Here is a 12,658-nt window from a genome sequence, read left to right as displayed (position 1 = left end):
TTAGTCGCTTAGTTGTGTCCGACTCTTTACAACCCCATGAACTGCAGCACACCAGGCCTCCCTGTCCATCACCAACTCCTGGAGTTCACTCAAACTCATGTCCATCGAGTCGGTGATGCCATCCAACCATCTCATCCTCTGTCATCCCCTTGTCCTCCAGCCTTCAATCTTTCCAAGCATCAGGAGCTTTTCAAATGAGTCAGTTCTTCGCATCAGGTGGCCAAAGTAGCGGAGTTTCAGCTTCATCATCAGTCCTTCCAATGAATGTTCAGGACTGATTTCCTTTAGGATGAACTGGTTGGATCTCCTTGCAGTCCAAGGGACTCTCAAGAGTCTTCTCCAGCACATCACTTCAAAAGTATCAATTCTTTGGTGCTCAGCTTCTTTATAGTCCAACTCTCACAAACATAAATGACTACCGGAAAAACCCTAGCTTTGATTACACAGATCTTTGTTGGCAAAGTAATGTCTCTGCTTTTTAATATGCTGTCCCGGTTGGTCATAGCTTTTCTTCCAAGGAGCAAGCTACTCTATCATTAATTCAAAACATTAAAAAAGAAATACCTAAAAAGGCAAACAGGTGACAGTTTGACAGCACTTCCAATGAGATTAATACAGAACTTCGTGACCCTTAAGAGCTGGAGAAGGAAAGCTAACTTCAGGGAACTTTTCATGCCAGGTGGCTTTTTGTTTTGTTTTTGACCAATAGCCTTTGGGAACTGATACTTAACAATTCAGTTTATTAATAAACTGGTTTTACTTATTAATTTTACATTTTGAAGTTAAGTACCAGAATCAGAAATAACATATTTCCCACCAAACTCTTGCCCAAATCAAAACTTGAGATACCAATCTATATTCCAGGGTACTTTCAAGAGCTACCAAATAGACCATAACATTCTTGGGAAATAGTAAAGATAAGCTGTCAATTTTTCTAGGTAGATAGACGATCTGACAAGGCAATCCTCAAATTCCTTTCTTTTAGTCTAAGAACTGTATTCTGGAGTTTTTTAAGTGGATAGTATTTCGTATTTTAGTGCTAGTCAAAGGTCTGATATTATCATTGGTGTATTTTAGGTCTGTTACACTTTCTATTTCTACAATACCTTTGGAGGATATAGTATTATCCTTGTTTGGGTTCTATTACTATTACCTAGTAACTGCTGTTCAGAAAATTTGCTCTTATAGGCAGGTGGTTTCCTAATCACAGTTTATTCATTTTTATTTCTGAAAATGATGACCTGTAAGGTAGTCTTCTAGGGGCTTCCCTGGTGGCACAGTGGTAAAGAATCTGCCTGCCAATACAGGAGATGCCTATTCTATCCCTGGGAGAAGATTCTCTGGAGAAGGAAATGGCAAACCACTCCAGTATTTCTGGCTGAAAATCCCATGGACAGAGGAGCCTGGCAGGCTATAGTCCTTGGGGTCCCAAGTCAGACACCACAACTAAACAACAACAACAAATAGTCTACTGCAGAATAAATAGTCTACTCTGTAGACTGCTACAAATACTACTGGAGAACAGTCTACTGTAGTCTACTAGAGAATAAGAGAAGCTTAATTATTCATTTAAAAGTGGTGGCTCAGACCCTAAAGAAACCACCTGCAAAGCCGGAGACACAAGTTTGATCCCTGGGAGAGAGGATCCAATGGAGAAGGAAATGGCTACACAGGACAGAGAAGCCTGGTCCATGGGTGGCAAACAGCGGGACACCACTGAGCAACTAAGCACGAGCGCACTAACACACACACACACACACACACACACACACACACAGAGTTGTTCACAGTCGTATCTCCAGCATCTAGAACAATGCCTAACCCAGTACAAGTACATAATATTTGCTGAAGGACTCCTAATCCCACTGCTGAGGAAAATTAGGTAAGTCAATTAGTTCTTCAAGGACTCAGTCTAGATGATCCCTCAAGTTCCATCCAATGAAAAGCTTTTATGACTTTTATTTTGGTTTAAATGCTCTAGAAAATAATGAAAACATTGTATTGTTTAGAAAAGTTATCAGTTGGTGATTACAAATACATGGCTCAAAACACACTAGTATAACATTCAGAAAACTAAGATCATGGCATCTGGTCCCATCACTTCATGGCAAATAGATGGGGAAACAGTGGAAACAGTGGCTGACTTTATTTTGGGGGGCTCCAAAATCACTGTAGATGGTGACTGCAGCCATGAAATTAAAAGACACTTACTCCTTGGAAGGAAAGTTATGACCAACCTAGATAGCATATTCAAAAGCAGAGACATTACTTTGCCAACAAAGGTTCGTCTAGTCAAGGCTATGGTTTTTCCAGTGGTCATGTATGGATGTGAGAGTTGGACTGTGAAGAAAGCTGAGTGCTGAAGAATTGATGCTTTTGAACTGCGGTGTTGGAGAAGACTCTTGAGAGTCCCTTGGACCGCGAGGAGATCCAACCAGTCCATCCTTTAGGAGATCAGTCCTGGGTGTTCATTGGAAGGACTGATGCTAAAGCTGAAACTCCAATACTTTGGCCACCTCATGTGAAGAGTTGACTTTGGAAAAGACTCTGATGCTGGCAGGGATTGGGGGCAGGAGAAGGGGACGATAGAGGATGAGATGGCTGGATGGCATCACCGACTCGATGGACATGAGTTTGAGTGAACTCCGGGAGTTGGTGATGGACAGGGAGGCCTGGCATGCTTTGATTCATGGGGTCGCAAAGAGTCGGACACGACTGAGTGACTGAAATGAACTGAACTGAACTGATGTGTGTTGCGGGGGAGGGTGTCATACATGATAAAGTTTAAAAGCCTTTTTTATGATTATGATAAAGTATTTTGAACACGTGACCTCAAAAGGTGGTTTAAGTATGTTGTTATCGTCATTAAAACGCCAGCACCTAGAACAATGACTGGCTCATAGTAACTATTCAATAAACACAGGTTAAATCATTTGCGTAATATTAACATTCCTTTTGAACTCTAGCAGTTGGACCTTTATCCATCATTAGAAAGCAATGGAGCAGGAACCAGAAATCCCTTAAAAAGTCAGGACCAGTAGTAACAAGGCTGCGCTAAACTCAGAGATAGGGGGAGACAGGATTGAAGAATTCAAGGGAAAGAAGACCCAAAATACGTGTGAGAGAATAAAACAAACACCCCCCCCCGAAACACACATACACCCCAAAGCAAGAAAAAAACAAGCATACGAAGAAAGATGTTTCTATAAGTGAAGGCTGGCAGAAAGCCACTGCAATTACTGCAGGTCAACCCTTGTCACCAGGCGGTCACCTTGGGCTGAGATCTGGTGTAGCTACTACCAAAGACCTCGACACACAGACCCCGCTTTTAAAAGTTCCTGTGAGTTCCTTGGAAAAGGAAATCACTAGTGCTTAATTCATGACCTGTCTTTCTAGCCTCCATTCCATTCAAACAACGCAGCCAATAGGAAAATCCTCCGCCCTGAGGAAACGACTCGGCCTAGCCGAGACAGCCCAGGAAGCAGGTCTGTCCCGCAGGGCCGCACTACGGCCCGGCAGTTGGCCTCTGGAACCCCAGGAGCTCTCTGCCGGGCAGGACAACCTTCCTTCCCTGTCTCCGCCCTTCCAGGTCGGCCCCAGCCCCTGCAGACCAGGCGGCCCGGACCACACCCGCTTCCCTCCGGTGGCCTGGCCGCCCCCGCCGCAGCTCGCGGGGGCTCTCTTCCTGGGGCGGGCACAGGCCCAGAGCGCATGCGCACTGACCGAAGGGCGCCTCCCTGCCCGGATCTCGCGAAGTTACGTTAGCTTGGCCGCCGGTGACGGGTGGCCGGGCCGGGGGCGGGAGGGCTTCTGAGGTAGGAAGGGAGGTCCGTTCGGCCGGGCGCGCCGCCCCAGTGCTCTGTGGGATACTGGAAGTCTCGAGCGTCTCCTCCTGGTTCCCAGCCCTCCTCTGGCCGCACTCATAGAAACAGTCACACACCCCGTGCCTCCCCTCTCTTCCCTCTCCGCCTCCCCCTTCCCCCCCTCGCGATAAGAAGACCCGGCGGCAGGAGAGGGGATGAAGATGGCGGACGCGAAGCAGAAGCGGAACGAGCAGCTGAAGCGCTGGATCGGCTCCGAGACGGACCTCGAGCCTCCTGTGGTGAAGCGCCAGAAGACCAAGGTGAAGTTCGATGATGGCGCCGTCTTCCTGGCTGCTTGCTCCAGCGGCGACACGGACGAGGTTCTCAAGCTGCTGCACCGCGGCGCCGACATCAATTACGCCAATGTGGACGGACTCACTGCCCTGCACCAGGTCTGTGCGCCCCGCCGCCGCTCTCCCGACCCTGCGAGCCCTCGTCGGCCTCCCGCCCGGGCCTCTCCTCCGCTCCTGGTCTCCAGAGGCTGGGGGCGGCGGGAGACTCCCTGCCGCGGGGTGAGGGGGCGGCTTCCCGCGAAGGAGGGAGGGAAAGAGCTGGTGGAGGGAGGGCTCTAGGCTTGAGGCCCCCTTCAGACCGGTTGGTGGTGGAGTAAGGGAACGGGCAATTTCCGGGGCCGAGGGGAAACGGGCCTGTGGTCAGGTTGGGGCCCCAGGGCCATTTGTGGACGTGGGTCTGGGGTTTGGGGTCGAGATGGGGAGGGGTGTAGTGAGGTTGTGCCTGCGTCCCCGGCGTCGGTGATCGGCCAGGGGGACGGAGGATGCTGAAAATAACGACGAACAAGAGGCCCTAGGGACACTTGGGTAGAAGGACGTCTTTGGCTTGTTAGTGGGCTTTGGATTTGTTGTAGTTTTTAGGACTTGATTACAAATGGTGATGATAATAATAGTAATCAAGTGCCCTAAGCCGAGTGCCCTGATCGGACGGTTTCCTGTTTTCTCTTTTATTACTCTTGGTCACTGGGGAGGGGGAAACGGTGTAATTAGCTGATCTGCACCGGCTGAAAGGGAGAGTATGAAAGTGGGTAGTGTAAGGAAGCGTTCTAAAAGGGTTTGTCCACCGCGGGACCGGAACGTACGGAAGAGAGTCTTGCTCCGAGTCGAGTTTGCCGCAGTGTCAGAGATCCTTTGGCCCCAGTTCCTGGAGTGTGTGTTGGGTTTAGAAAGAGAAGAATAAATAACGAGGCAGTCTTTTCAAAGCCAGTTTCCAAGCTCTGGTTTTTCTTTGGAAGGGGGGCTGGGAAAAAAGAAAGCTGGTCACAAACTTTTCTCAAAATGGATGCTTTGTGCATGTTAAAGTTTTATAGTAGTCTGATTGGGATCTCTCAATGTTAGCCAAATAAGGAGAAACTATTGGCAATCCAGAGATAATGTTGCTTTGCCTTTAACAGGCCAAAAGCAACACAACCACGTAGAGTTCTGAATAAAAAGCAATTTTTCAGTGAGGGTAATAGGTGTCAAAACATAAACTCTTTACATTTTCTTAGTGGGCAACTTGGAATGACTGGAAAACAACTTTACAGCAATAGCTTCCCCTTACAATGAAAGAGACTTGTAAACTAAGTCAAATTTGCCTTGCTGATAGGTGGAAAGATCCTAGCTTTATTTCGATGAATACTGTAACAAAAACTTGTTTGGGAGGGTGAAACTTACGCGTTGATATTTCATGCATAATACTTTGCTGCCTTTTTAAAAGAGGTGTGTGGTGGCATTTTTCCTTTTTACTGCTTCCTGTTTAGTGAATGATGACCGTTTTAAGTTTTATTTAATTCAATTCTCATATCAAACTTGGCTTATAGCCTTTGTTTACAAGTTGCCTGGATGAACTATAATGACTGACAAATTGCAGGACAAATCTGGAATTTAGCATGTGGCACCCAGTAAAAATACAGCATGGTCTTTAGCTTTATCTGTTCCATTAATTTAGCGTCTAATGTAAAACAAACTTTTTGTTTGACTGATTTATTTTAAGCTATAGCATAACTCTAGATTCTAAAAACATGATGTTGAAATGAAAGAAACTTTTGGTATTAGAAATGATAATTATATAAGGTGAATCTTTTCAAATTTCTTTCAAGTGTAATTTACATGGTTTAGTATGAAATTAATTCAGAAAGATTAATAACAGTATGTTTTATTAAAATTCTATAGAAATATAAAGTTATGGCGGATGTTGAAGAACCCAGTTATATTGCCTTGGAGGAAGGGGAAAAATTTTAATACTTACATTACTATTGATTTTAGGTAGAGAAAATATATCTAGTAGGGTTCTTAAGAGTTTTTATTTTCTCCTCTAAATTTGGACATGTTGCAAGAATTATCGGACTTACCAGTGTCTTCCTGATTAACTGAATTCAGTGGTTAGTTTGGCATTATATAGGTGTTGTCTTTATTAGATATTTTGTTTTAGCTGACAAAGGCTTAAGCAGAAGTTTCCAAGTTTATGCATAACTATTTGCATAATATCTTTTTGTAATGTATGTATTTGCCCATTCCTTAACTCAGTGAAGCCAAAGTCTTAAAATATCAAGCATTAAAATTTTTACCATGTTTTCTACACCCTCATTTCTCTTTTATTAACGCTTGTACTTTTTTTGCCTTTCTGACAGAACGGGGAGTTCGCTTTGGGCAAATTCAGAACAACAAATAGTGAGAGGTGATAAATAAAATAAAAAAATAATCACAGGACAATTTTAACCTTAAAAATCTCTTGAATATTGATTGCTTTAAATACTTTAATTGTAAAAGCTAAAATTGACCCATTGATTTGTTAAATAGCCCTTGAATAATTTTTTTTTTTTTAATTTAACCTCTTGAAAGCGCATAGAACAGCCAGAATGGTTTTTTACTAGATGGATTATTGGTTAGTCTTTTGGACTGTTCATTTACATTTTTGATTTTGATCAATTGTCGTAAATTTCACTGCCAGGAGAAAAATTTTAGGAACTTTACAGCCCACAAATACACTTCTTAATTTAGTATTTTACTTCCATCTTAATGTGACTACCATATATTCAAAAATTTCTTTAATTGGTTGAGTGTTCTTTCTCATTAGAAGTTACAAAAGATAATCAGTTTCATCTTTTTAGGAGGGTATAAAAATAGGTCATTTATTAAAGCAGAAAACACAGTGTTTTCTGCAAATTTCCTACCTTGGTCTCTGGAATAGCCCCCCTTTCCCTAAGCCCTTCAGTAGCTAGAAAACAGTACTGAAGTTACAATATAAACTTCTGATTTTTGAGAACTGAGGTCTGCAGTAGATTTTCATTTTTATTAGTGGGCAATACTCAACTTTGATTTAAGACCTACCTGGTAGAGTTTTATACTATATGATCTGTATCTATATTTCAGTATGCTTTATAAAGGTTTTAGGAGAGTAATAATAGTTTTCTGTAGAATGCTCTATTGCTGAATCTTATTGATAACTGCTGCTGCTAAGTCACCTCAGTCCTGTCCGACTCTGTGCGACCCCATAGATGGCAGCCCACCAGGCTCCCTTGTCCCTGGGATTCTCCAGGCAAAAACACTGGAGTGGGTTGCTATTTCCTCCTCCTATTGATACTGGTGTGTATAAAATATAACACTGAGATTTCTTCTAACAGTTTGAGTTTAGCCTTTTGATTTCTGCTTCCTCTGTATCTGTGACTTCCAAGTCAGTTTCCAGTTCAAACACTGCTGCAGAGCTCCAGTCCTTCATTTCCATTTTTCGACTGATGAAACAGTGTTAAGTAAAATATTATTCAATATATTGTGATTTTATATTTGAAATATATCTTCAAGTAGAAATATAGTAAATAGAGGTCCACCCCCTTTGCCATAGAATAGCAACTATTTATTTACATCAGTATCAGGAATTTCTTTATATTCAACCTGAAATGAAATTTTTTCTTTCTTCACCAAGCCTATTCTCATTGATGCCTCTGTTGATGACAGTCATGTCATTAATCTCTAGATTAAGCTTTAAACATTTGAATTATCCACTTATCCCCTTGCCTACATATACCCAATCAGTATTCATAACTGCCTTCCATCAATTCTTGCCACTCCTATCATCAGTCTAGGCCATCCCTTTATTATCTCTATGCCTAGAGTACAGTAACAGCCTCCTTGCCCCCCTTGCCTCTTCTCGTGGTGATCCAGTCCAGCGTTCATGCTGCTGCCACATTAATCTCCTCACAGCACCGTTTCAGTCCAGCCACTCCTCTCCAAAAGTGCAGATTGAAAGTGTTTCATTCTTTGCTTATACCCCAGCATCTCCACTGTGTTACAGCTTTTACTTTTTTTGTTACTTATGTATCTACGGTCTTGCCTTTTCCACCACTATACTGCTTCCCTCTTTGCCAGTCAAAATCGTGGTCATTCTTTAGGGTTCGACCGAGTTGCAATCCAGAAATGCTCTTTCTGTCCTTCGAGTTTGTAGAATACTGTTTCACTGGAGAGACTCTCCTTTGGATGCTCATTTTACCTTATGTCTTGCTTTTTTGCTGCTATTAAAATGTTTCTTACTGAGTAACGTGTGTTTTAAATTTGGTCTTCCCTGTAGGCAACGGTAAGGACCCAGTCTTCCACGGTTTTATATTTCCACATCCTGGCGCATAGTAGGTGCTCAGTAAAGAATGATTAATTTTATCTTTTACCTCATATCATAGATAGGAAGTTTTATAGTTATTTGTGTGTCGTAAGGTGAATCATTCAAACACTCACACCCAGATACCTAGAGTATAATTCTAGCACATGGTTGAACTTGTCAACCTTCTCCACAGATACTTTTAATATCTTGAGATTTAAACTTTCTAAAATATTAACCTTCTTCCTATTAAAAAAATACCCTAAACCAGTTTACCTGGAGATAGAAAAATACTCACTTTATCAATTAATTTGCTACCTTTATAAAGATCTGAACTAGGTCCTATGGCAGAATACTACAGAGTGGAATTAAATCCATGTTCTATGCTATTATAATTTTAAAGAGTCTCTTGTTAGAGAATAGTGTAATTGTTATATATGAGAAATCTCTTTAAAACTGAATGTTAAGTTTATAATTGTTTAATTACTATTTTTTTGGTAGGGGATAGTAAGATCTTGGAAGAATGTATTGGATCTCATAAACAATATTAAAATCTGTGTTTAAAAAAGTACAGTATACTTTTTCTACATAACTTAAGTTGCTTATAGCTCTTCAGACCTTTTATTGAAAACATCCTAACCATAAAAAATAAAACCTAAACAAAACTAACCCTGAACTGGCCCCTCACTTCCTGCAAATAGATGGAAAACCCTAGCCATATATGGGGTACACTGGTGGATCACCGGTGCCCACAGCGCCGCTGCTATAATGCCTTCTCTGCAGCTGATGCTTTTGCACTTCCTGGCAACAGTTTTGTGGTCTGACTTTGCAGTGTCATAACCAAGACCATCTTTCATGTGCTTTCAGCTACAGTGTGACTGCAAGCTGTGACTGAGCAATTTCTAGTGTAGCTAGGTAGAAACATTAGGTGGAATAGAGGGGAAAAGTTATTTTGATTATCTGTTTCTTACATCTTACAGTGCTGTTCACATAGGAGATGTACTTTAAAAACTGTCTAGTTAGATAATTAAGAAAAAATAGAGACCCTTAGAAGCCTTTGGCGGGAGGTAAGATGTAGAACATTGTTTTGTTCCTTCTGTAACATGTTACTTCTTGACATTTCCCAGAGTCGCTATTTTCTTTACCTTCCTGCCTGCTGAAAATTGTAGTTTTCACTCCACTTTTCTTTTGAAAGTTTGGAGGTGGGGTGTGGGTGTGGGGGTGCTCCATAACCATGTTGGTAAATGCAGTATTGGCATATATCTCCTTGAAAAGTTTAAGATCTCCATCAGTCGTTTTGAGTTTCTTCTAAGTTGCAGTTGACTGTGTAGTGTTACATTATCTCAGTGTTGCGTTGAGAAGGCGGATTGGCTGGTGAACATTTGCTGAGGATTTGTTACTTGTGAAGTACTGTGATAGTTTTATAACCAAGATCTCACTTAATTCTCACAAGTCCTTTTTCTCTTGCTCAAGGTTACCAAGATAATAAATGGCAGAGCTTGGTTCTGGCACAGGTATATAAGAGCCTAGACTTATTTACCACTGTGCTGTGACTGCTTAGTGACTAAGTCGTGTCCGATTCTTTGCAGCCCCACGGATGGTAGCCCGCCACGCTTCTCTGCCTGTGGGATTTCCCAGATAATAGTCCTGGGGTGGGTGGCCATTTCCTTCTCCAGGGGATCTTCCCAGCCCAGGGATAGAACCCTGGTCTTCTGGTTGGCAAGTGGGTTCTTTATCACTGAGCCATCAGGGAAGCGTTAACACTATGCTTCATGGCCTTTAAGTTTGAAGAAGAAAGTATTCTTAAATCTTTCAGTCATTATGGTTGATGATTAGTAATTGGAATTTTCTATGGTAATTAGCAGAGAATCAAATGAAACATGTATACACAGATATAATTTTTCTTCATCTACTTTTATTTTAGCTAGTCAAAACTTTTAAGAGCTTTCTGTGGTAAATGAAATGCAGTAATACTATATCTAAATTAGTCTCAAAATCTATCCTAAATTTTAGGAACTGCCAAGATTATTTTTCACTGACCATTATGTGCATAATAGTGCTTTGGGAAGGTGCAAAGGAAGTTACAACAGCCACAGAACTCTTTTTAAAGAACAGAGTTTACTTAGTCTTTAAACATCTCAATTTTTCTTTGTCCTAATAGCGATTTATGCTAATGCTCTAGGCATTTTTATATACTCATTTATAGTAAATGTTTCATACTACACATACAACTTTTTCAATGAAAAGATACAAATTATAGGTAAACTGTTTATCAGTGATAATTAAAGAAGGAAAGCAAGCAAGCAAGCGCTGACATGTCACCACCATTTAGCTTAATCTTCTGAAATTTTTCTGTACAGTGATTATTGGTACTTAAAATTAGGACTTAAGACTTTACATGAAATGCTAGTAAAGTTACCTGAATTAACTTCTGAATTAGTAAAACTTTTAAATATTCATCATGTTTGATTTTAATCAGAAGCCTTTAGTTAGTAGGAATATTCAAGTCATAAGAATATTCTGTTCCTTAAATGATTTTGCAAAATTTAGTGAAATTATATTTCAGATCTTTCCTTGGAAAAGGCAGTAGAATTTTCTTTTTTCTTGTTGATAATGAGTGAGAGCACCATTTGAAACATGATTTACTTGTTGCCTATCAAGTCATTGGTTCCCAGAATTTTACATTTCATTGACCAGTAAAATGGTTTTTGTTTTTATGACTGACAGAGGAGAACCTAATTTTTCTGTTGTTGTGTTAGGGCATTAAAAACAAACATCTTTGTCACCTACTGTCATCATTTCATAAAAGAAATACTTTAACAAAATAAGGATTAGTATCCAAATGAAGGACAGTAGGGACTCATACATCAATCTGTAAGATTATTGCTATACTGAGAACACGTGTGCTTGATACTCATTCATGAAGTAAGAGTAATTGAAGGTGAGCAGATTTCACAACTGTTCCTGACGTTCCCCATTTGGTAGACACGGGAGAGAGTGCAGGTGGTGGCATACAGTGTCACAGGATGCAGGTGCCTTGTTCCTGATCATTTGATAAGGAGCAAAAAAGGAATTTATCTGAAGAGATTCAGGAGATGGGTGAAAGCTCTCTGTAGGAACCACTGGTTTCATATTTATATTTACATAAGTCGCTGCATGTGTGATCGGTCTCTGGAATGTATTTCCCAGCTTATTTATATTAAGGCACAGCTCAAAGCATTGACCACTGGGTGCACAGTAATTCTTTTCCCTTACTGTTTAAACCCTAAGTTTGGCACTTGCACACTACCTGCTATTGTTAGTGTATCTTATCTCCAGACAGAATAGTGAATTCCTTCAGTTGGGAACTTTGATTAATTTTTCTGTAAATCCCCTTTGATGTCTGCATTTTATTTTAGCGAGTACACGGTAAATGTTGATTTTTTAAAAAATGAACACAGTAGGCTAATCTTGGGAAGACCATAGTTCATAGAGAACAAAATGATGACAATTTGTGTGAGTAAATATTAATAGCTAGCAAACATTAAAAATATTCTAATGAAAAAGTATGTGAAAGTCACTCAGTCATGTCCGACTCTTTGTGACCCCATGGACTGAAGACTCTATAGTCCATGGAATTCGCCAGGCCAGAATACTGGAGTGGGTAGCCTTTCCCTTCTCTAGGGGATCTTCCCAACTCAGGGATTGAACCCAGGTCTCCCACATTGCAGGCAGATTCTATACCAGCTGAGCCACAAGGGAAGCTCAAGAATCCTGGAGTGGGTAGCTTATCCCTTCTCCAGCGATCTTCCCAACCCAGGGATTGAACCAGGGTCTCCTGTGTTGAGGCGGATTCTTTATACTGATGATTTACTTTATAATTACAGTGTAAAGGTAACCATTATTACAATCAGAACTTAGCAGGATCTTAGATTTTTTTCTTGCAACGAATGTGTTTCTGATTACCAATAAGTAGAATTTTGATCAGTTTATGTAACATACTTTAAAAAATGAATTTCTTTAAACAACTCACTCAGGGTTGATTTAGAAATGGAACCCCTAGCATATTGTCATTAGAAGCTAATTCATATTTTCTAATGATTTTATTCACACTTTTCCCCTAAACAACACTTTCACTTTGGATCCCTGTATGTCAGGATTTTTCTGACCTTATTAGTGTTTTGGTTGTTTATCTTTTCATTGTTCTGCTGGCTAACCGCAAAAAGACAAAGTTG

General features: G+C 40.9%; 1 protein-coding gene across 5 annotated transcripts in view; it reads left to right on the top strand.

Moving 5' to 3' along the window:
- Positions 3,818 to 12,658, top strand: part of PPP1R12A (protein phosphatase 1 regulatory subunit 12A) — a 169,822-nt gene continuing 160,981 nt past the window's right edge. For all 5 annotated transcript variants that reach the window (XM_018047599.1, XM_018047596.1, XM_018047600.1 and 2 more), the window contains exon 1: positions 3,818 to 4,255. In XM_018047599.1, the coding sequence (XP_017903088.1) occupies positions 4,019 to 4,255 (237 nt within the window). In that variant the 5' untranslated portion in view covers positions 3,818 to 4,018. The remainder of the gene's footprint in view (positions 4,256 to 12,658) is intronic.

The sequence above is a fragment of the Capra hircus genome, chromosome 5 (assembly GCF_001704415.2).
Source record: "Capra hircus breed San Clemente chromosome 5, ASM170441v1, whole genome shotgun sequence".
NCBI lineage: Eukaryota > Metazoa > Chordata > Mammalia > Artiodactyla > Bovidae > Capra > Capra hircus.
The sequence above is the reverse complement of the archived record's forward strand: the minus strand, read 5'-3'. Positions and strand labels throughout refer to the sequence as shown.